The following is a 23274-nucleotide window of genomic DNA, read 5'->3' on the forward strand; positions in this document are numbered from 1 at the left end:
TAACGTATTCTAGTTACTAGTTATCACCAATTGGCATTTAACAGGTGTTCAAATGCTTAAATAAAACCAGATTGGCCACTTGATATTTATTTTGAATATTCTCTAGAGATGCACCGGATATTCGGTTACTATCCGGTATCCTCCCTATTTGGCCAGTATTTTAATACCCGGCCGGATACCGGATAGTGCCCTGCTATCCGGCCGAATACCGGATAGTACCATTGCTTGATTTTGGAGTAAACAAATTGGATTTAAGAAACAGTCACGGTCATAATCGTACTTGTTTATTATTTTAAAACAATTTAGAGATTCAACTGACTTGCACGCGCTCTCATTTCGAACCTAGAAATGTGTCCGCGCGAACGTTCACTTAGAAACACGTCAAAACTGCAGAATGCGCACCTGAAAAACCGAAATGTAGGTGCAGCTCTGCTGGCCGATATTCGGCGGCCGGATACCGGATATTCGGCCGATGGTCAGGCCGAATTTCCAGTATCCGGCCAAACAACTATCCGTTGCATCTCTAATATTCTCATATCGAATTAACATTCCCATCCCTAGCTGTCTTGTATACAAGACAACGGCGACGAGGAACATGAAAAACGTTGAAAACTGGAGCAATTTTTTTGATTGCCTTATTATAAAAGAATGGATTTATTTATCTGCTTTAAATGCAATTATTTTAAAAATCAAAGACCTAAAACATTAACACGAGTGTAAAAATATACTACAATTGATGTTTTTTCACATTTACCGAGCGGTTGTATTTGTGTCTTGTATACACGACAGCGGCGCCAGTGTATCGTTCTATCGTTGTCTTGTATACATGCCAACGGCGGTCAAAGGGTTAAAGTGTGTTAGTGCTCGAGTGGAGACCACGGACTAGCAAGCGCAGCGTAGGACGTCCACCCACTCGATGGACGGACGACCTTGTTAAGGTCGCCGGAAGACGCTGGATGCGGGTCGCTTCCAACCGGTACGAATGGAGGTCCAAGGGGGAGGCCTATGTTCAGCAGTGGACGTCTTAGGGCTGAGATGATGACGATGATGATGAATGTTAAATCACTCACATGTACATGAGCTCCGTCTGTTTCCTGAACAGATCGTTCTTCTCGTTGACCAGCTCGCAGAGCTGAATGACGAGATCCTCCACCTCCTCCTGCGGCGCTGGTACTGCATCCTCTCCTGTGGACGGACATCATTCGATAAATAAACAAAAAACCGGGCAAGTGCGAGTCGGACTCGCGCACGAAGGGTTCCGTACCATAATGCAAAAAAAAAGGCAAAAAAAAACGGTCACCCATCCAAGTACTGACCCCGCCCGGCGTTGCTTAACTTCAGTCAAAAATCACGTTTGTTGTATCGGAGCCCCACTTAAATTTTTATTTTATTCTGTTTTTAGTATTTGTTGTTATAGCGTCAACAGAAATACATAATCTGTGAAAATTTCAACTGTCTCGCTATCACGGTTCGTGAGATACAGCCTGGTGACAGACGGACGGACGGACAGCGAAGTCTTAGTAATAGGGTCCCGTTTTACCCTTTGGGTACGGAACCCTAAAAACTGCCGCGTAGTTAACACGTGTAAAAACAAGGGTCTCTAACTCTCTATTGTTGCCCATAAAGTTTTAAGTCATAATGTATTGTTTGTCCACATTTGCGTTAGTCATATTTATTATTATTTATTTTAGTTATTTATTATACTAGAAGTTACAACTTTATTATTACATACAATGCTCCACAAAACTACATTTAGTTTGACTGTGGAGTCTTTTATTTAGCAACTTTTCAGGATTGCCATTAAACAAACCCAACCTAACCTATCTATAGGATAACGTTACGAAAATCCTGAAAAGTTAACGGTTTCAAAATTATGACTAACGATAATCTGACAATCATTACATTACGACTTTCAATAATTATGTCAAAGGGATCCGGTAAAAACAATCAATACACTCAAGTATCAATTATTAGATCAGCAATAATTAATTACCATGTGCTAATTATAATAAGTATAACTTTCCACCTCATTAAATTAATTACATTTGCATTTATAATGTATTTACTATAAAAACCTAATAACATAATCTCATTATTACTTAGTTCGTCACTAATCTAATTATGTAAAGCAAGATTACGTATATCACAGATTTTTTTCAACCTTTTCATAATGATAAATATGTAGGTCCTCTAAGTGATTTGGTACGTAGAATGTATTTTCCCTCTGTGCATAGTGTGTAAACAAAATCTACATAATGACTTGGCGCGGCGGTAGCCACCAGTACTACATTACCAACCTTCGCATTTGTCCCGGATCATCTGCTCGATGAGCACGCCCTGCCGCTCCAGGCCCAGCTGCTGTGTCTCCAGCATGTCGAGTTGCATCTGCATCTCTCCAGACATCTGTATCTTCACCTCGCACCACTACTGAACCAACCTTCGCATTTGTCCCGGATCATCTGCTCGATGAGCACGCCCTGCCGCTCCAGGCCCAGCTGCTGTGTCTCCAGCATGTCGAGTTGCATCTGCATCTCTCCAGACATCTGTATCTTCACCTCGCACCACTACTGAACCAACCTTCGCATTTGTCCCGGATCATCTGCTCGATGAGCACGCCCTGCCGCTCCAGCCCCAGCTGCTGTGTCTCCAGCATGTCGAGTTGCACCTGCAGCTCTTCGGGGGACATCTGCATTTTCACTTCGCGCCGCTCGGGCAGCGGAAGGCCGGGCGCTGGGCCTTTCAGACGACGTCCGCCTGTGAAACAAATAATAGTAACATAAGTAATCTCTATACCTATTATTCCAGTATTTATTTATAACATGTCCATGGGATTGAATGTGGCCTAACTGGGCAAGGGCTTCCACTCATGGACGAGATGGATTGGGCTGTAGTGTCCAGTCCCCACACTAGCTCAAAGCGGGTTGGGGACTTCACATACACCTGCATTGTTCAGCGAGACACGTAGGTACATACATTGGGTACATCTTAGTAACAGCTATTGTGAATATGTACCTATATCGACATGCACTTATAAGCTTATAGTTCGTTTTTTTTAGCTTTAGAAAGAACTTGTAAGAAGGTAAGCGATCTTGACATGTCTTTTAATTGAAAAACGCTTTTTAAAAATGAAAAACTATGACTTATGAAAGCAGAAGAATATAAATGATCGTATTAGAATCATAATTGTTACATATTTGCCGTGACTTATTTTTAAAACGTGTTTTTCAATTAATAGACACACCAAGATTGTTTACCTTTTTTCTAATTCTAAAAAAAAACGAACTATAGAGATTCCTTTTCCTGTTCGAGGGGATTTACCTTAACAGAGCGCATATTTTAAGTGGTTACTAGTAATAATAATCAATTGACTCAAGAATAGAAGCAACCATATTTTAATAAGTGCCTAATGCCCATTTTAAGTTTTAGCTGAAATTCGCGTAATACAGGTTTGATAGCATTAAATACTAAATAGCATGTCTCTATATACAGGGTGTTACTGACCATGGGGCTTTAAATCTAGGGATTGATTCTACTCGCTAAACTGAGCTACTTTTATTATGGCACCACCCCGAAATCACGAAAAAAGTTTTTACTTTTTTCATACATTTTAGCTGATCAGATGTTGACGTTTTCTATGGAAATGCCAAAAAAAATTCCCCGATTTTAGGGTTGGTCCCATAATAAAAGTAGCTCAGTTTAGCGAGTAAAATCAAGCACTGGAATTAAAGCCCCATGGTCAGACACATACTGTATATTACTATCTGCATTATGATTTATGATCCATATTGATGCAGCTCCACCCGTGCAGAATTAAATTGATTCTGTATTAAAAACTGAGAAACCACGTCCCCAAGAACGAGCAAATTATAATCTACATCTACAAAGTTAAACTTAAAAACATAAAAAAACTGTACGTAAGATTCCAATTTTCCAAAGCGGATGTTGTTAATTAACTAAGATTTAAATTTTATAGAAGAAATAGAGATGTTGAAAACGATAATAATATCATAATTCTAGTAAATTGATAATTAACGAAAGTATTCTTCTTTAATCTTCATTGCAGATTATATAATGATTAATTATCCATTTATCACTTAAAATCAATCTTTGAAAATATGGAAGGACAAAACAATTAGGTATAATCACAGAATATGTAATAGTATTACCGTACAGAAAGGAAACTTTCTACAAAACCCAAGTTTGACAGCGGTTTAAGGACGAATCATGCTGTCCCTTTCTAATGTATGGCACTATCCTTTTCGACTAATTAGGGTTTCAAAAATTCAAGTAGGTAATTATCTTATTAAAAAAATGATCTTATCTGTGGTGGTGCACTCAAAGGGACGTCAAGTTGTACCAACCCTAATAATTGCTCGGTCGGAGCAATGCCGAGCCGGACGGAGCCGATAATGCTGATACTTACCATCAGAGTTGTTCCTTATGTCGGAGTGGTCGACGCCTTTCTCCATAGAACCACAGCCAGACATGGACATGCTGTCGGGAGGTGTTGGCGCCATACGCTTCTTTTTTAGCCTTGGAGTCGACATGCCATATGATTTCTGCAACAAGATATTCCAGGTAGTCGAATTTGGGTACCCAATAAATGAGACGAAATTATAAGCAAATAAAATTGGTACTTACGACGGTAGTACGGCAGCATTTTTATCGCTTGTTACCATGCCTCTGCCTGTCACGTTCTAACAAGTATGTAAGTGTGAAAGTGACGGACATAGTGACAGTCGATGAAAATTGAACCCGCTGGTCACATATAAAATCAATCTAGTTGAAGCTAATTATCGAAAAGACGCATCTTCTAACTGGTCATTTGCAAACGTAATACGAAGGAGCTCTTAAGTCTTTTTGCCGTATTCAGAACTCACTTGGTCAGAATGTACGGTGGACGTTTAGGAGCTGAGTGACGATAATATCGTTAGCATATTATGCTCGCGACATCAACCATGGACGTGGCGGGAACCTCGGTGACATTGAGAAATGGCGGCGCTTTCACCTTCTTCAATGAGTTGTAATTACACGTATGTGATACATTGCCAAAAGACCTTAGGTATCTACGTCTCTTAACTGCAGTCACTTATTACCTTAAAATAAAAAAAAACCGGGCAAGTGCGAGTCGGACTCGCGCATGAAGGGTTCCGTACCATAATGCAAAAAAAAAACAAAAAAAAAAGCAAAAAAAAAACGGTCACCCATCCAAGTACTGACCACTCCCGACGTTGCTTAACTTTGGTCAAAAATAACGTTTGTTGTATGGGAGCCCCATTTAAATCTTTATTTTATTCTGTTTTTAGTATTTGTTGTTATAGCGGCAACAGAAATACATCATCTGTGAAAATTTCAACTGTCTAGCTATCACGGTTCGTGAGATACAGCCTGGTGACAGACGGACGGACGGACGGACGGACGGACAGCGAAGTCTTAGTAATAGGGTCCCGTTTTACCCTTTGGGTACGGAACCCTAACAAATGCCTTACTTGGTCAGAATGTACGGTGGACGTGTAAGAGCTGAGCGAGGATATGCTCGCGACATCGTCCATGGACGTGGCGGGGACCTCGGTGACCTTGAGAACTGGCGGCGGCGGCGGCGCCTTCACCTTCTTCCGGCGCCCGCTCGGCAGGTTCGGCGTGCTTGTAGTCAATGACGACTTGTACATGTTTGTACTGAAATATAATACATTTTTTTAGAACATATAAGACTGAATTGCAAAAAAATTGTACATAGTTAAGCACCTGTAATTTAAAGTTAATTGATTCCATTGTGTTACCACAGCCATTTCTATTTAAGTTACAAAGTTAGATGCATGAAAGTGTGTTAGCGTATGCCAGAGACTTATATGTGTACGAATTAAGTACAAGAAATACAATACAATATACATAGTTAATTTTCGTAACACAAGTTAAGACTAATCACAGCTTCTTAACTGCGCTTAGTTACGTGAATCTTTTTTGCAATTCATTCATAACAATCATAACATATGAGACAAGTTTCAGTATGAAAATCACTTTTAAAGCGTTTATTGCCCCATTAATGGGTAACATTTACTAAGCTGTTATCACACTGACGCCGCGTTCGGTTGTGACGGAAGTGTGAATACTATCTATAGGTAACATATTTTTCTAAATCCTCTATACCGAGTTTAGAGCAATTATTTCATGCAACCGATGATGCCAAAAATACGGGGGTACGCAGGACGAGGTGAGCGAAGTCCCGTGCCGTGATTGGTCCGTTCAAAGACACGGACGTCACACAAAGACACTTTCGACTCGAACATGGAGTAAAATTACCGTATGCGTGGCAGAGGGGGTAGCGCGACTATGCTCACTCAGTTTGGAGGATGTTTTGTCTGTGGTGCCATATAACTGCACTGCGATGTACTCCTAATGCAAAAAGTGTTGCCCTATTGTCACACTGTGCGAGCGGCCATTGTTGGGCACTCAATGAGTCATTATTTCACAATTCGGAGACTGATTGTCACGGCAGGTGTCCTCTAGTCTTCTCCCACAGCCCATTATCCAGTCCATCCAGCATACAAAACAATAACCTATGTCCTTGTTCCCATCGCAGTCGTAATACTGCACTAATAGTCTATCCAGTTGGCGGGGACCACCTCCGGATGTATCGTATTGTGCGCTCGGGGATAGTATCCGCCACGCACTCCTCCCAAAGGTCCGGGACCCTATGGTCCCGAGATATGGAGAAGACATAGAAATATTATTATATAATAAAGATGGCTTTGTACGGCGCCGTACATTATGCGGTTAAATAGATTATCAAATGCTGTTGTGAAAATCCAATTGACACACTGCAACGCCAAAACAATATACTCGTACAATAGTTTGCACTACTTTTCGCTACAATAATAATTTTGTGAGATAAATCTACCTTCCATTGTGAGGTTCATCATCGGACGAGGGTTCCTCACCGTCAGACCAAAAGGGGTTGGCGGCTATCAGGCGTTTCCTGTAATAAACAACATTTTATTTATTAACTAGTTTTTTTGTTTTTGTTTATATTGTGTGCTTACACTTATGCCTTTTTAAAGAAATGTTACTGACTGATGACTCTGGTATAAAAGAGCTGTGTCGTTTGGGCATCTTTGTCCATAAAACAAACGTTGTTGCTAGGGTTGCTACCAAATACGTCGATAGTTTTCTGCTTTGGTAATGTATTGCAGAGTTGAATTTTTGTTGCCGAGTTGCTAACAAAATGCGCATGGCAATGCGTAACTAGGTAGGTACCTATTTTTTGTTGTTTTCAGCAACTTTCTTTGCTCGTCATGTCTTGTGTTGCACGACGTATTTATTATGAATGCGAAACTTAACAGCAATACACTTTGTTAAGTGATAAACCTTATCTAAAAGCAATAAGGTCCATAAATCGTCAATTATCATACATACGTGGGAATTTCTAGAGGTTTCATTCAGTGGGCAGTCTCGGATGATGGATTTGGTCAACGGTTCAACAAAATTTTACCATGAATACATGGCTTAACAGCAGAAAACTTTGACCACTAATAGACCTTATCGCATAGCAATAAGATTCACAAATTGTCAATTATGATACATACGTGGGAGTAGAGGTTTGTTCAGTGGGCAGCCTCGGAGGATGGATCGGCGGCACATCGTCGTCCTCCTCGTCGCTGCTGCCAAAAGGATTGGTGCTCACTGGCTTTGATGTCTCTTTACTGGGTTCCTCCTAAAAGTTTAGCATACGATATAAGTTTGTAGTAAGAATGTATATTATGTCGGCGGCCGATCGTAAGATCAGGCAGATCGTAATGTTCCTGTGTATTGTTTTGAGGATAGTCACATTAAACCAATATATAGGTAAGATAGGTTCGTTAGGTTGCTTCAGATGCCCGTAGGGCAAACTGCCCAGAAATAGGAGACGCGGGGCCCCGTCGACTCAGGGAACGAGTCAAAGATTTTCACGTTTCACGATATGCCTAGGAATTTCACGATATGCCTGATCTTACGATCGGCCGCCGACATATACTTACAAAAAAAAAACCGCTAAAGTAGTGGGAACATAGTCACTTTAGTATTCTTAAGGCCTCCTTATCCGTCTTTACCTTTACGTGACTGGCATTTAATTCAGAAAAAAGGATGAATATTAAGTAAATTTGGAATTGAATTTTTAGTAAACCGCTACCTTGTTTTATAGTTTGTAAAATAATTAAGACTTTAATATTCGTGACATAATATGTAACTACTATCCTTTAAAAAGCTTAGATTTTACATAGATTTCCAAGCATTATTTTTTATCTAGCTCGATTATTGATTAAATTTAACCACAACTGGTGCGTAGTTCGGCATTTGTTAAAATTCTGTCCAGGCACTTAAGTATGCGAATCAAACGCACCATCTGAATTGATCAATAGAATCATAGTGACTCATATTGTGTTACATACCTCTTCTTCATCGTCCGAAAACGGGTTTAAATGGTCAGGATAAAGTTTGGTGTCGACTTTTTTCTCATTTTCCGCTTTTTTAACTGTCGTTTTTCCACTCGGCGTTAGGTTTTTTTTCTTCCGTGGGGGTACACTAATCGATATTTGAGGCTCAATAATACTAGATTCATTTGTTTCTGTTGGAGAATATTCAGCTTCAGGTGGCGAGTTAAAATGGGTTTTCGCTATTCTAATATCATCAGTGATATTATACTCGTCTTTACGCACACTTTCAATGGAGTCAAATTTTTCCTTAAAGCCAGAATCACTGATTTCGTTATCGTCTTTCGAATCGTTAAATTTTTCATGTTGGATCTCAGTATCGCCAATAGTATACTGATTGTCACCATTAGTATCTTCAGCGAGTTGTGTTTGTAAGAAATTAAATTGATTTATATTGCTCTTGTAAACTTTTTCAGGGTTTTGTTTAAATAATTCGGTATTTTCTTTAGCACCGGAGTTGTCAACTACTGACTCCATATTGTCTTCTATCTGAGATTGTAACTTGCTTGTGTTTAAAACACTAGGCGTACTGTCTGTAAGTTTACTATCTAAGTTGTCAGATAAAGACATATTCACTAACTTGTCTTCTAGACTAACTTCTTTATCTGATTGCTTTTCGAACATGCTTATTTTCTCTGTAATAAAAGCAAATGAGTCTTATTATACTAATCGTTAATAATGGTCAATTAGGTAATAAGTGTAATGTAAAATACCATCATCAAGTTAATATGGGAAAGCCACAGTTATATTTATGAAACATCTACACTAAGTTTTGGGACACAGGCTTCTTAAAAGCCTAAAATCTTAAATAAAATAAAATAAAATAAAATAAAATTGTTTGATACCACTAATACATGTTTTTACAGTAGATATTGTGCTACTTTATCGCCCTAGGGCGGGATTGAGGACAATACGTGCCTCTGTCAAAAAATTAAAGGGCCATATGTACTGTAAAACGTTGTACAATACACGTGCGAAAAGGTAATTCGCAACTCGTGTCGATTTAAACTCCCTTCGGTCGTGTTTCAATTTATCGCCACTCGTTGCGAATTTCCGACTTTTCGCACTTGTATCGTTATGTACTATTTCAGTGCAAGTAAAAATATTAAATCGAAGATGAGATCAATTGATATCCATTGGACAGTCAGGAAAACTATTAGATACATATTTGTATTGTACGCAGGGTTGCTAAGCTAAGCAGTTTAGCTGACTGTAGGTACTCTTACAGGAAATAGTAACTCAATTAATTTAAATATAGTTTGGTTATGATGTTGAGCAAACTATGTTCAAAATTAACAAAATACCACTAAGGTATATGTATTGATCTCAGTTACAGATTTGATTAAAAAGTGCATCAAATTAATCTAATCCAAAGAGCAAAATGTTACAGGTGCATTTCAATACCAAAATCTAAAATAGCTATCTACTTACTTTCAAAATTGAAAAGTATTGTTAACTATGCTTGCAATTAAAGTTAATTTAATAATCAACATAAATAACATAGACTTGACATACAACAAAGCCATTTCTGAAGGAATAGAGAAGATGTAGTTAAGGAAAGTTTTGTAGAGATACTCACCTAAGATTGACTGAGGCCTTGTCTTATGTTTTGGGACAATAGGCTCCTCACTGGCGAGCTCATTAGGTTTAGACAAGTCTTCATGAAATGCTAACATTCCTATTTGATCATTATTATTAAGAAATGCGGGCATTGTCTTTTCATTTTTGCAACTATCACAAAAAAATTCAGATCCTTCTATAATTTGGAAATTCTTGGGGTTCAAGTGACCCGAGCACTTGGAGCAACGGAAACATCTCCTATGATAGAGCTTGTGTGAGACCATGAGACGCTGTGCGAGGTAAACAGGCAGGCCGCATGCAGCACACTTGTCTAGACCTGTCTTTCCAAATTTGAATGGTGCCTATAAGTGAAAATAAATAAAGAATAGATTATAGATTGCAAGAAATTAGTAGTGTGTCGTCACATATTTGAATAGGGCCCAAATCATATTAATGCATAGGGAATGAATTTGCTTATTTAGCTTGACTAATTTTTAAATTTATTGATGACACACTACTACTTGAACTAGAGAAAAACATCACATTATATTGTTGTAACAAACACAACACAGAAAAATGATAGATAGACACCAATATAGAAACTAAAAAATACATTTGCATACATTTTGTTGCTTTCACCAAATGTATGGTCATAAATAAGTAGGATATACAACCAATCTAATCTATGTGCAATGGAAGTGCAATTATAAAATGTAATTGTGCTGGCTATAATATTGTTTTCACACCATAAACTGTCTTAAATTAGCACAAACTAAAGATTACATTTAACATAATCCCAACTAATCTAATTAATAAGTTGAGAAATAGAACAATTTTGGCCTTTGTGTAATGCCAGAGGTTATCATTAATCAGGGAAATAATTTAGATGTAGACATAAATCTAATTTTGGACCACTGCGCTCACAGATTAAGTAAGTATAAATGTCATAGATCCAAAAGAATATACAAGTTGTGGCAAACAAGACCAAGAAAAAATATAATGTGAGGGTGTTAATTTGTAAAATGTACCCACCGCTGCTGTAGAGGTTGACGGAGGCTCTGGGGTCTTCGATTCATTTTCGGACGCTTTAGTGTTTACTGAAAATATAATAAGCATTAATGTTTGTTTTGCAGAGATATGATTCATGTACCTAGCATAGATATTTATAATACATGTGACATGGACGATAACAGGGATGTATCCTTCCTGTTCTCAATAGTTAAGAAAATAAGAGCATTACATACACCCACATTTTAGAATCAGGTCAAAACATGTTTAATGCAAATAAAGTACACCAATGTAAATTAACAATTACACACCATAAACTTAACATCAGTCAATTTAAAAACACAAGAGACATTTATTTGTATTAACATTTGTTATCAGTTTTACACCTGCACCTGCAAGCCTGCAACACAAATGTTCCATAAATAATTTACCTGTGTGGCCAAGACGCTGATAAAACTGCGACAAATAAGTGAGAATAGACAATCTGTCTGGCACTTCGTTTTCCACCATATCCTCAGGATCCAACAGCGCGGGAATCCCCAGATGTTTCTCTGCAATACTAAATGCCTGCTGGTTGTTTTCATAAATGTTTTCCGGTTTTAAACTTGATATGTCTCTGTAAAAACGCACCTTCAATTAGTATTATGTATTCAGTAAACAATAAATGTAAAAATAATGTAACATAACTTACATTAAGTCAGGCCTGAAGTGATGAACTAATGCACAGAAAGCGATGCCATTTCTCCATGATGTAGTCATATTATCAATCTGCACATTAGGACAATCCTTAATTAAGCGTTTACACCATAATTCCAAGGCCTTCGTCCCTTTTACCTCAGACATTTTTGAGTATTTTAGTTACGAATATATAGAAAGTAAGCCACAACGGTCATCTACACGATGACTCATATAAGTCTCCGTGCATCTTCAATTAATGTTACGATGAAGATTATGTCACACAATAAGATTTTAGCTTTAATGATATAATTTGTGAGCCCGTTTGAATAATCTTTAGTTGAACAAAAGTGATTGTTGGGTTGGCATTTAGTGCAAGTACAAGTAGAGTGCAACTCGGTAACTGACAGTTCTGACATGTCAAAGTTATTTTATTTGACAGCTGAATTATGACGGTCCAATGTGTATTAATTTTCCAATAGCGCAGCAGAAACGAAATTTAGGCTAGTTACACATGTGAGAGTAACACTTACTAGGAACCGGATGCGTTATTAATTTTTACTTCATTTACAACATCATTATACAGTGACCTTGTCAGTAGGAAAAGGCGGCAACATGTACACGGGCAGACTTCCCATAGAAAATTAGAATTTCAAGCCTTTTCTACTGACAAGTTGGGTGTGTTTCAGTTATTTGTATAGCCGGTCAAACAAGCTTGTCAGTAGAAAAAGGCGCGAAATTCAAATTTTGAATGGGACGATAAACCTACACGCCTACATTTTTTTAATTTACCACTCTTTTCTACTGACGAAAATTACATGACGGAGTATATTTATGAGTACTAGGTGGTACTAGGTAATGCCAATTTCCGGGACTTCAGTCCCAGAAAAATTTAGTCGGATTTGCGTAATAAGTTTATGTTTACTTACTTAAAAAATAGTATTTTAAGCGGGAAGGAAATCAGTCATCAGTGGCTGCGTTGAATATTCGTAGTCGAGCCGCATCTTAGGTATTTGGCTTTCGACACACACGGAGACACTGCCACTGGTGATATAATAACATAAATAACTGTAGCCGTGATGCAATCATTCTTTTATTTTTTTAAATATAAACCCATGGATCCTTAACCGCGACAAGGGCAAGAACGAGATGGTGGCGTTATGGCCTTCACTGCCCTTCGAACTCGAACTTCACTGCATTCTTCAGGCTTGCAGACAGGAGCGGTCGCGTTAGATGTTAAATCAGGAACAGGAGATTTCTCTTCATTGTCTCCAAGAGGAAGTGCTGTGATCCCCGCAATTGCGAGAAGTAAAATCAAAAACATTTTAATTTGAATTAAGTCTTTGTGTTGATGCTGTATTGGTTAGCATGAGCACTTAAAATTGCCGAGTTGCGAGTCATTACATTACATGCCACTTTATTGTCATTTAATTAAATTTTTAAATTGGCCGTGCTTTTGTAATGATAGAGGACGTCAGGGAAAATAGGTTGGATATTAATATTTTTTTGGTGGATTTGAATTGTACTCGTAAGTAACTAACTAATAGTAAATAAGAAATTTTACTTCGATTCGGTATTCCCTTACACTAGATATAAGTTCGCTTTGCCATGAAGAGCCTATACTCATGACACTCATGTCACCTATTCCGAATACCAGTAAGAGGAGACACAAGGTAGAAGAAGAGTAATTAGGTGAACCAGTGAGCTACGTGCTTTACTTTGTCATCAGTTCTATTCCCATAGGATAAAGGGTCTAAATATTCCGTCCACGATCGCGCCAATTTTTGTAATATCCAAAACCGAAAAGGTAAAATATATTCTAAACTGGACCTAAATAACCGAATATTACCAATAATAACGTATAAAGTCATTTTTGCAGGATTATTTATTAGAATTTGGGTTAGGTAGAGGTACATAATTATTTAATCTGCTTTACATTTTAACAACAGAGTCACTGAATCGCTAAGTTTTACATCAATTATACCTAACTTAGAGCACCCAAATCTCTCTACAAACTCCTAGCGCGTCTGGTGCATATCCCGCCGGGCATTGGTTAGGCACACTTATATATAACATTTCTCGATGAATAATCGACTAGTTCCACCATTTCTTGAATTGGCTGATCTTCAACTTCAGGGGCTGACTCCTCTAAAAGTGAAAGTCTAAAAGGATAAGAAAACTATTATTAACGTAACGGCAAACAAGCTATAGCTATAGGGTGTAGGTACGAATATTGTGTCGCAGTCAACATGACTCATATAATGCCTCGCTTAACATCATGATATACTTACTTTCTTAACATAGATCGTACAGCTAAACAGCAAGGTATGTAATACTGATATTAATATTGTTCCATGTAGCTGATAATGATAAGAATATTTAAATATCAATGGAAAATCATAGATTACTTTGTATGTTGATGTCGATAATATATCGGCAATAGGTATGTTTAATAAAATATAGGTATGACAATAAAATTTAGTCGAAGTCTTTATGTTAGACTACGCATGACTCACTAATATACCTAGCTGTATGCAACGAGTGTGGTGCATTAGACCTGCTGAAAGAATGATGCATCATAATTATGTTATGTATGTGCTGTTATAGGTATCTATTACACAACAAAATGAAAGTCTTACAGGGAAGTCGATGTCAATCAATCGGTCAATAACTTTGTGGTTCCTACCTAAGTTTCAGTGTTAATTTAAATGCCATATCCAATGAACTTATATGTACAATTCTACACTCAAACATGACAGAAAACGGGATTTTTGAAATTGTAGGTACTCACTTCGAATTAATTTTGATCCAAACATCACGGCATTCTCCATTGATATATTCCTGACCAGCAGGACAATTCGTTGGCACCGTTATAACGTTCAGTGGAGCAGGGGTTCTGCCAATATTGTCTGTTCTCCAAACATCACGGCATTCTCCATCGATATATTCCTGACCATCAGGGCAATTTGGTGGCACTGTTATCACGTTCAGTGGTGACGGGGTTCGGCCAATATTGTCTGCTCTCCAAACATCACGGCATGCTCCATTGATATATTCTTGACCAGCAGGACAATTCGTTGGCACCGTTATAACGTTCAGTGGAGCAGGGGTTCTGCCAATATTGTCTGCTCTCCAAACATCACGGCATGCTCCATTGATATATTCTTGACCAGCAGGACAATTCGTTGGCACCGTTATAACATTCAGTGGAGCAGGGGTTCTGCCAATATTGCCTGCTCTCCAAACATCACGGCATGCGCCATTGATGTATTCTTGACCAGCAGGACAATTTGTTGGGACCGTTATAACGTTCAGTGGAGCAGGGGTTCTGCCAATATTGTCTGCTCTCCAAACATCACGGCATTCTCCATTGATGTATTCTTGACCAGCAGGACAATTCGTTGGCACCGTTATAACGTTCAGTGGAGCAGGGGTTCTGTCAATATTGTCTGCTCTCCAAACATCACGGCATTCTCCATCGATATATTCCTGACCATCAGGGCAATTTGGTGGCACGGTTATCACGTTCAAAGGAGATGGGGTTCGGCCAGTATTGTCTGCTCTCCAAACATTACGGCATGCTTCATTGATATATTCTTGACCAGCAGGACAATTCGTTGGCACCGTTATAACGTTCAGTGGAGCAGGGGTTCTGCCAATATTGTCTGCTCTCCAAACATCACGGCATTCTCCATTGATGTATTCCTGACCAGCAGGACAATTCGTTGGCACCGTTATAACGTTCAGTGGAGCAGGGGTTCTGTCAATATTGTCTGCTCTCCAAACATCACGGCATTCTCCATCGATATATTCCTGACCATCAGGGCAATTTGGTGGCACGGTTATCACGTTCAAAGGAGACGGGGTTCGGCCAATATTGTCTGCTCTCCAAACATCACGGCATGCTCCATTGATATATTCTTGACCAGCAGGACAATTCGTTGGCACCGTTATAACGTTCAGTGGAGCAGGGGTTCCGCCAATATTGTCTGCTCTCCAAACATCACGGCATTCTCCATTGATGTATTCCTGACCAGCAGGACAATTCGTTGGCACCGTTATAACGTTCAGTGGAGCAGGGGTTCTGCCAATATCTGTTCTCCAAACATCACGGCATTCACCATCGATATATTCCTGACCATCAGGGCAATTTGGTGGCACGGTTATCACGTTCAATGGAGATGGGGTCACGGGACGGCCTATATTTTCTGCTCTCCAAACATCACGGCATGCTCCATTGATATATTCTTGACCAGCAGGGCAATTCGTTGGCACCGTTATCACGTTTAGTGGAGCAGGAGTTCTCGCGTTTGCATTAGCTATCGAAAGATCTGAGCTTTCTTCGAAATGAGGCGGTCGTGCTGCGCTCGTTGCCACAAGCGCAAAGAGGAAATATAAAAACATATTTATTTTATAACTTTGGCTATATGACATGTATTGGTGAGTAGCTAAGAACATACTGGTCAGGAAAATAAACCTGATTGACTTTTAATTACATTATCTGATCAGACATGACGTCTGAGATAAGAGGGGAATCTAAGATAAAATATCTTCCCTGATAATCAGTGGTAGGTACAGCTGGGACAAAGTGACCCCCCCTGCATAGAAGTTTGTATGCAAATGTGCTAAGCGAATAGTATTGCTGACTGTAAATACATAAGGAGATTGGTAGGGGGTCATCCATTAATTACGTCACACGAATTTCTAGGTTTTTTGACCCCTCCCCCCCTCCTTGTCACACTTGGTCACATTTGGCAAACCCCTCCCCCCTAGTGTGACGTCACTTTTTTTTTACGAAATCGCCAAATCGAATTAAGTAAGTACCTAAGTATCATTAATATTTTATCAAAATATTTTTGATGATATAAATATTAGTAATTTTATAACCCAAAACTGCTTAGGAAGGAAAATTAAACGAATAAAAACGATTATCGTTTTAAAAACTTGTTATTTAAATGTACAGCGAATAAAATAATTTAAATAAATTTTCGGTTACTGATGAAGTTAAAGTGACGTCACAAAGTTTGTGTCTCCCCCCTCCCCCATGTCACAATATGTCACATTTTCTTGACCCTCCCTCCCCCTAAACGTGTGATGTAATTAATGGATGACCCCTAGGTAGAGGGTAGAGGAATGCTAATTAAGTGGCTCGAAGATTAGGAAAATATTGATGGTCCTTATGTCAATTGTCAAGTCTCGTTAACTATTACAATTGTATGATTATGATCTACAAATTCATAAAAAATAAAAAGTTATGTGCTTACGTGAACCCTGTTTTCTCGTATATTTATTGGTTTCGGTAGGTAATAGAATAGTTACACCTATGTTTGTTTAGTTAGGTATTTGTTTAAAATAACTACGAATATAACATGCCTGCCGCATTCTCTGTATATTTGCATACCTACTGCAGTTTATGTAACAAAGTAGTTGTTCCAATTTTTAAAGTTGTCCGTTTTACCCGCGGTTACCATACGATTTATATCGTAAGTATGGACAAAGCACTTGTATGTTCGATAAGGAAAGCACTGCCAATACACCAACAAAGATATCTGATTGCATTCTTTGATTTGATGCGCAATTATATTGTCTAGCCGTTATAATATTTTCGTAATTAAAAGAATGCAGGAAAGCAGGAAAACTCTATTTGTACTTTTCGAAAATATTGTTTTAGAACTGAATTTCTGCAAATGCGAACTCTTTATTAAAAAATCTTCTTGTACTGTGGCCGTCTTAAAACCCAAGTTTGACGATAATATGGGGTCATCCATTAATTACGTCACACGAATTTCTAGGTTTTTTGACCCCTCCCCCCTCCTTGTCACACTTGGTCACAGTTGGCAAACCCCTCCCTCCTAGTGTGACGTCACATTTTTTCTACGAAATCGCCAAATCGAATTAAGTAAGTACCTAAGTTAATATTTTTTCAAAATATTATGACGATATAAATATTAGTAATTTTATAACCCAAAACTGCTTAGGAAAGAAAAGAAAAACGAATACAAACGATTATCGTTTTAAAAACTTGTTATTTAAATGTATAGCGAATAAAATAATTTAAATAAATTTCCACGGGCTGTCCCGTACAAACGCATTTTATTTCCTGTGTTGCGACTTTTTTTTCGGCATTTAAAGTAGCCAATTATTTTTCTGTGCATAATTTTGACCATTTGGCATAGAAAAAGAAACTCTTGTACCTGCAAATCTTCAGAAAATCGCGTTCGTACGGGACAAATGGTAGACAATTTCATGGAATGCTCCTCTTAATATTTTTTCAAAATATTTTGACGATATAAATATTAGTAATTTTATAACCCAAAACTGCTTAGGAAAGAAAATTAAACGAATAAAAACGATTATCGTTTTAAAAACTTTTTATTCAAATGTATAGCAAATAAAATAATTTAAATCAATTTTCGGTTACTGATGAAGTTAAAGTGACGTCACAAAGTTTGTGTCTCCCCCCTCCCCCATGTCACAATATGTCACATTTTCTTGACCCCCTCCCTCTCCCTAAACGTGTGATGTAATTAATGGATGACCCCTATGGCTTCTAATAATAAATCGGTGGACAAATATTCTCTTTGCCTCCTGGGTTCTCCTTTAATGAAAAATCTTTTCTCGTTATATTTCTAACTCTACTAAATTCAATAGTTAGTTTATTTTTCTTTTTAATGTACCTTCCTATTTAATCTACCATCTACCTAAAACTGAAAATAAACATATTATAATTAAATTCAAAAGTCCCACAAATCGCTTAAGTACTCGAAATAAGCTCTCATCATTATGAGAACTCGCAGCAAAAAATGACTTTGCTCTATGGTTGTCGAACAAGAGGCACTCACATACCTCGCAAGAAACACTAATAATTAGATACAGTTTAATTTATATATAATTTTAATATGGAGATTAACATGTCGGGAACGGAACGACACATCTAGCATGAGTCATCATTTAATTTGCGATGGCTATACATAACAATGCCACTATAATGATACTCGTAACTCCTAAAGTATCATGCCCGTGTAACAATGTAGAAGTCGCATAATTAATTGCGTATACTATTGTAATACACAACTTGTACCTATGCCGCGTAACTGGATGCTTAAAGTATGTTAGGTAGTCAGCTATAGCTATATTATGTGTCGGCCGAGAAAACATATCGGATTATGTCTGGTTGATGACCATGAGGACGTCGATACGGTCGATACGCATTTCTATACTTTTCTTGCACCTACCACAAGGTGCAAAGTGGCTTATACAGTTCTTCAGTCCCGGCGTAATGAATGTTATCCTGTTGTGGCACTTTGTAGATCTTGTGTCAATTGATAAATGGATTGATGAGCCTTATTGTATAGAACGTTCTCAGGTTCTAAAAACTACTAGAAGGTTGAGTAGGTACTGCACCTACTTATCTCGTGTTATTTGGCTATCTTGCTCTGCTATGACCTGGCGTATTTCATCTAAAAAAATAAAATAATAAATCCTATTATATTATAGGTACCTACGTACATTGTACCAGTTACGGAACACATACCTAGATATTTTAAAAAACTAGGAAGTCTTGATGCTAATAAATGGAAAGAAATCCATCAAAGAAATCCAAAGCCATCTTTTACAATATAAAAGTCAGCCATATGCAAAGAGAAGTATTAGTACTATTAGTACCAGTATAATATATATTATAGAGTCATATAATTCCAAGCATTTGTCTTTTTTGCGTGGGTCTCTCTTATTACACATTACACAGCATGTATCTATACGAACTTACATTGTATACGGGTATAAGTCACTCGTACCTCCCTACGTAGTTAGGTCGATAGCGTGGTGTTGTGAACAACTACCAAGTGCCAACAAATGACCTCCCAGTCGTAACGATCGAAATACAGATTGTGTCAGGCCATTGCTTCGTGTAACCGCGTGTTGGACAGTCCTCGGTGACACGTAGCTTACTAACAACCAGTAATCAAGATTACTCATGCGACGAAAATGAAAATAACGATAGTGATTACGTTGTTTTTGGTGGTGTTAATATGTGTGGAAGGAAAGAAAACGGGTAAAAGCCGGGGATCAGGCTCCGGTTCGAGAAGTTCGTCGAGAGGGAAAACAGCCCCTCAACCTGCACCTACTTCATTCAGCAACCCTCAGCCCTCAGCCCCGAAACCATCACTCTTCGGATGGCAAGAAAAACCTGCTCAACGCAAGACGCAGACACAGAGGCAACAGTCTACTCCAACTGGTAGTAAAACCCATTCGTACCCATCGAGTCAAACCGGTCTTTCTGGCGGTAATACGCAACCAAAGCAGGCAACAAGCTCTCAAGCCCAACCGGCAAACAACAAGCCCAGTTATCCAGCCGGCAATGGTTTATCAGGCAGCGGGGGCCAGCCTCCAGCAAATGGAATGTCGGGCAACAGTGGGCATGGTTATCCCGCGCAAGAAAGTGTTCAAAGGAGCAATGCACCGCAACAAGCCAATAAGCCACCTGGTAACGGCTATCCAGCTAGTACTGGGCTGTCAGGTAATGGCGGTTATCCTCCTTCAAATGGTCTTTCTGGTAACAGCCCATCGTCAGGTCATGGTTATCCGCCAGCACAAGGGAGTGGACATGCTTCTGGAGTAGCTCCTCCACCTTACTCCGCGGCTGGCGGTGCACAGTACCCTGGGTCAGGCGTAGCTCCACCCCCATACCAGGCTGCACCCCCTCCGTATTCTGGATACAAACCAGGAGGAAACTATGGAACAAACAATTACGGTAACAACTACCATCCACAGGCTCCACCGCCGGCATATTCGAATCCAGGAGCTCATTACGGAGGTTACGGCGGTTATGGTGGTCACGGAGGACCTGGATTCAACGGATACGGGTCTCAAATGCCTGGTTACTTCGGAAATAGAGGTTTCGGCGGTGGAAGTCGCACTAGCAGTGCACTTAAAGGTGTTGGTATTGCGGGTGCCGGCGTGGGAACACTTTTAACCGGTTTAGCTCTATGGAATTTGGCGCGATCAACTGGCCACCATCACCATACAGTTATTTACGACAACAGAGGGCAACCAGTGGCGGTTGCGCCAAATAATAGTACAGAGCCCGTGGTAGACCCGATACTGGGAGACTTGGTTAATTGTACTCTAACTGTAAGCAGCCCTAATGCAACGGAAGTACTGGGCATTCCTTGTGCAATTGCTACTTCCTTCACGCCCGAGGCAGATGTAAAGGAAAAGGGACAAGTCGCTAACGCCGACGATAAGACAGAATGCATCGTCACAGTTGTTACCAAGGCGGGTAGAGAATTTGCGACGGCAATTCCATGTTCTATTTTGCTTAGAACAGCCGCAGAAAATAATGTGACCGAGCCGCCTGAGGTTCTTAATAATGGGACGGACATTGCAATCGAAAGTGTCACTGTTGCGAGTCAACCTTCGGCATTAATGCTTTCCGGTGACGCTAATGACCCTAACAATGGCGGATTAAACTGCACGGTGGAGTCGGGTGACGTTCGGGATCCCATTAACCCGTGTTTCTCCGTAGCGCACAATTTAACAGTGATCCCTTTGAACCCAACTGTTCCAAGTGACATGGTTAATTCTACTCCCAGTGCGGCATAAGTCATAAATGGATTAAGTATACCTACCCATCTTCAAATGTTTCAGTTACTTCTTTGGTTAGGTATAAATTAATTAAGTGTGCCTTATTATATGTACTATGTATTTATTGTTATGTATTCTCTTTTTATGTAAAGATATATACAGGGTTATATACAGGCATGAAACGGGTTTAAGGTACAACGTGTAGAATTTATACGTACTAAAAAACAAAACAAAATATTGATAACTATACTTAATATGTATTCCGTATTCCTTTATCATTGCAATACAATAGTTAGTTTCCGCAATAAAAAGTAAAACTTCAATAGAAATAATAAGTACTCTTCTTTTTGCAAGTGTATGTTCGTACATATAAATATTGTTTTTTGCATAATTTAAATTGTTTTTATAATGCTCTGAGCAACCGTACTGACCGTACATACATAAATGTTAATATTCATATTAGTGGAAAATGTGTTTTATGTGATTTTTGTGAATGTGTAATCTGATTATGATTTACTGTGTGATGTTTTTGCCTGTTTGTTTCCCTAAGGTTAAATAATAAATAAATACAGTGTGCAGAATGTTTTTTTCACGTACAATACACATAGCGATAAATAAACTCACAATTTGCATCAAATTACTTTACCATTCTTGTGTATAAAATACAAACTTCCATCCATCTATCCAAGAGTCCATTTTACTCCAGTAGATATAAACTGCATCGCAAGATTGCAAGCAGAACAGTGAGTACTAGGTTTTATAATATAGCCGGTCAACCTACTTTGTCAGTAGAAAAAGGCGCGAAATTCTAAATTTCTATGGGACGATATCCCTTCGCGCTTTTCAAATTTGCCGCCTTTTTTTACTGACAAGATTTGCTTGACCAACTATACATTTATTAAATTTGCCGCTTTTTTCTATTGATGGAAATGGCTTGACAGACTATAGTTAATTTTATCAAACGTGCTCATGATGATATTTTCTGAACGCAACGAATTTATACTCTGTGGCTATTGTCACACTTGGCCATGAAGTTATATTGTTTAAACTGGAGCGATTTGTCACTTTTTTTGCCACACTAATTTGAACCTTATCACCGAGACAGAAAGTTGTTCGTACCAGACTAGAGAAAACGGTCCACATGAGATAGAAAACCCGAGCCCTGTGTCTCACTCGCACATGTTGCCAATGTTAAAAAGATACCATTGTGGTAGAAATTATATCATGATACTACTGAAATTCATTGTCTTCTTATAATATTTTAGTGCTATATTCCGATTACAGTTCTGATATCTTTTAAGTAATTTGTTAATTATTATGATGTTAATATTATTAACTGATTAAGCCAAGCATGTGTACAACAAAAAAAACAGTAAATTGAATATGGTAGAAATTGTAATAACTTTGAATATTAATTGGTATCCCCAACTTGATGACGTATTTTTCGTGTATTTACAAAATACGTAAATGGCGCCGCTTAGCATTTATTCGTAAAATATTTAAAAAAATGGTTAAAACATGTTGTGTGTGGGGTTGTAGAAGTGAAAGCTACGCTGATTGTGGAATATCTTTTACAGGTTGGTCACAACTATTCAATTTTACGATAAAAATACAAGAAAACATTGTCAAACTCATTAGGGTGACCATGATGTCGGTACGATTTAGATCGGTCTTACAGAATTATTATTACGTACTTAATGTAAAAATAAGTTTAGGTACCTAAATAGTATACTAATAAATAAATAAAGATAACTATACTTATTTCGGCATGTTTAATTATTCGGTTCACGTAATGAGAGCTAATAATTGCCAAAAATTAAATCCAAAGTCCTTAGACATTACAGACTCATATTTATACATAATATTTAATTACTGAAACGTTAATTCTAACTATTTATATATATGTAATCGATTCTATATAGGTTGAACACATATTTCCGTCCGTATACAACGGCGGCAAATTTGAAAATTTTGTTGC

At 38.4% G+C, this 23274-nt stretch overlaps 2 protein-coding genes across 2 annotated transcripts in view; both read right to left on the reverse strand.

Annotated features, from left to right (window-relative positions):
• LOC134665249 (MICAL-like protein 1) overlaps nucleotides 1-12098 on the reverse strand; it is a 38500-nt gene extending 26402 nt beyond the window's left edge. The window contains exons 1-11 of the mRNA XM_063522135.1: nucleotides 11728-12098; nucleotides 11468-11652; nucleotides 11061-11125; nucleotides 10048-10390; nucleotides 8427-9103; nucleotides 7584-7711; nucleotides 6899-6976; nucleotides 5490-5676; nucleotides 4424-4559; nucleotides 2578-2754; nucleotides 1071-1185 (exon numbers count right to left, since the gene is read on the reverse strand). Of these exons, the coding sequence (XP_063378205.1) occupies nucleotides 1071-1185; nucleotides 2578-2754; nucleotides 4424-4559; nucleotides 5490-5676; nucleotides 6899-6976; nucleotides 7584-7711; nucleotides 8427-9103; nucleotides 10048-10390; nucleotides 11061-11125; nucleotides 11468-11652; nucleotides 11728-11879 (2243 nt within the window). The 5' untranslated portion in view covers nucleotides 11880-12098. The remainder of the gene's footprint in view (nucleotides 1-1070; nucleotides 1186-2577; nucleotides 2755-4423; nucleotides 4560-5489; nucleotides 5677-6898; nucleotides 6977-7583; nucleotides 7712-8426; nucleotides 9104-10047; nucleotides 10391-11060; nucleotides 11126-11467; nucleotides 11653-11727) is intronic.
• Nucleotides 12099-13681: 1583 nt separating this feature from the next.
• Nucleotides 13682-16237, reverse strand: LOC134665222 (uncharacterized). The gene is made up of 2 exons (XM_063522100.1): nucleotides 14503-16237; nucleotides 13682-13873 (listed from the first exon to the last, which is right to left on the reverse strand). The coding sequence occupies exons 1-2, from the start codon at nucleotides 16167-16169 to the stop codon at nucleotides 13765-13767; spliced, it is 1776 nt and encodes a 591-aa protein (XP_063378170.1). The 5' UTR covers nucleotides 16170-16237; the 3' UTR covers nucleotides 13682-13764.
• Nucleotides 16238-23274: the final 7037 nt, after the last annotated feature.

The sequence above is a fragment of the Cydia fagiglandana genome, chromosome 6 (genome assembly GCF_963556715.1).
Source record: "Cydia fagiglandana chromosome 6, ilCydFagi1.1, whole genome shotgun sequence".
Lineage (NCBI taxonomy): Eukaryota > Metazoa > Arthropoda > Insecta > Lepidoptera > Tortricidae > Cydia > Cydia fagiglandana.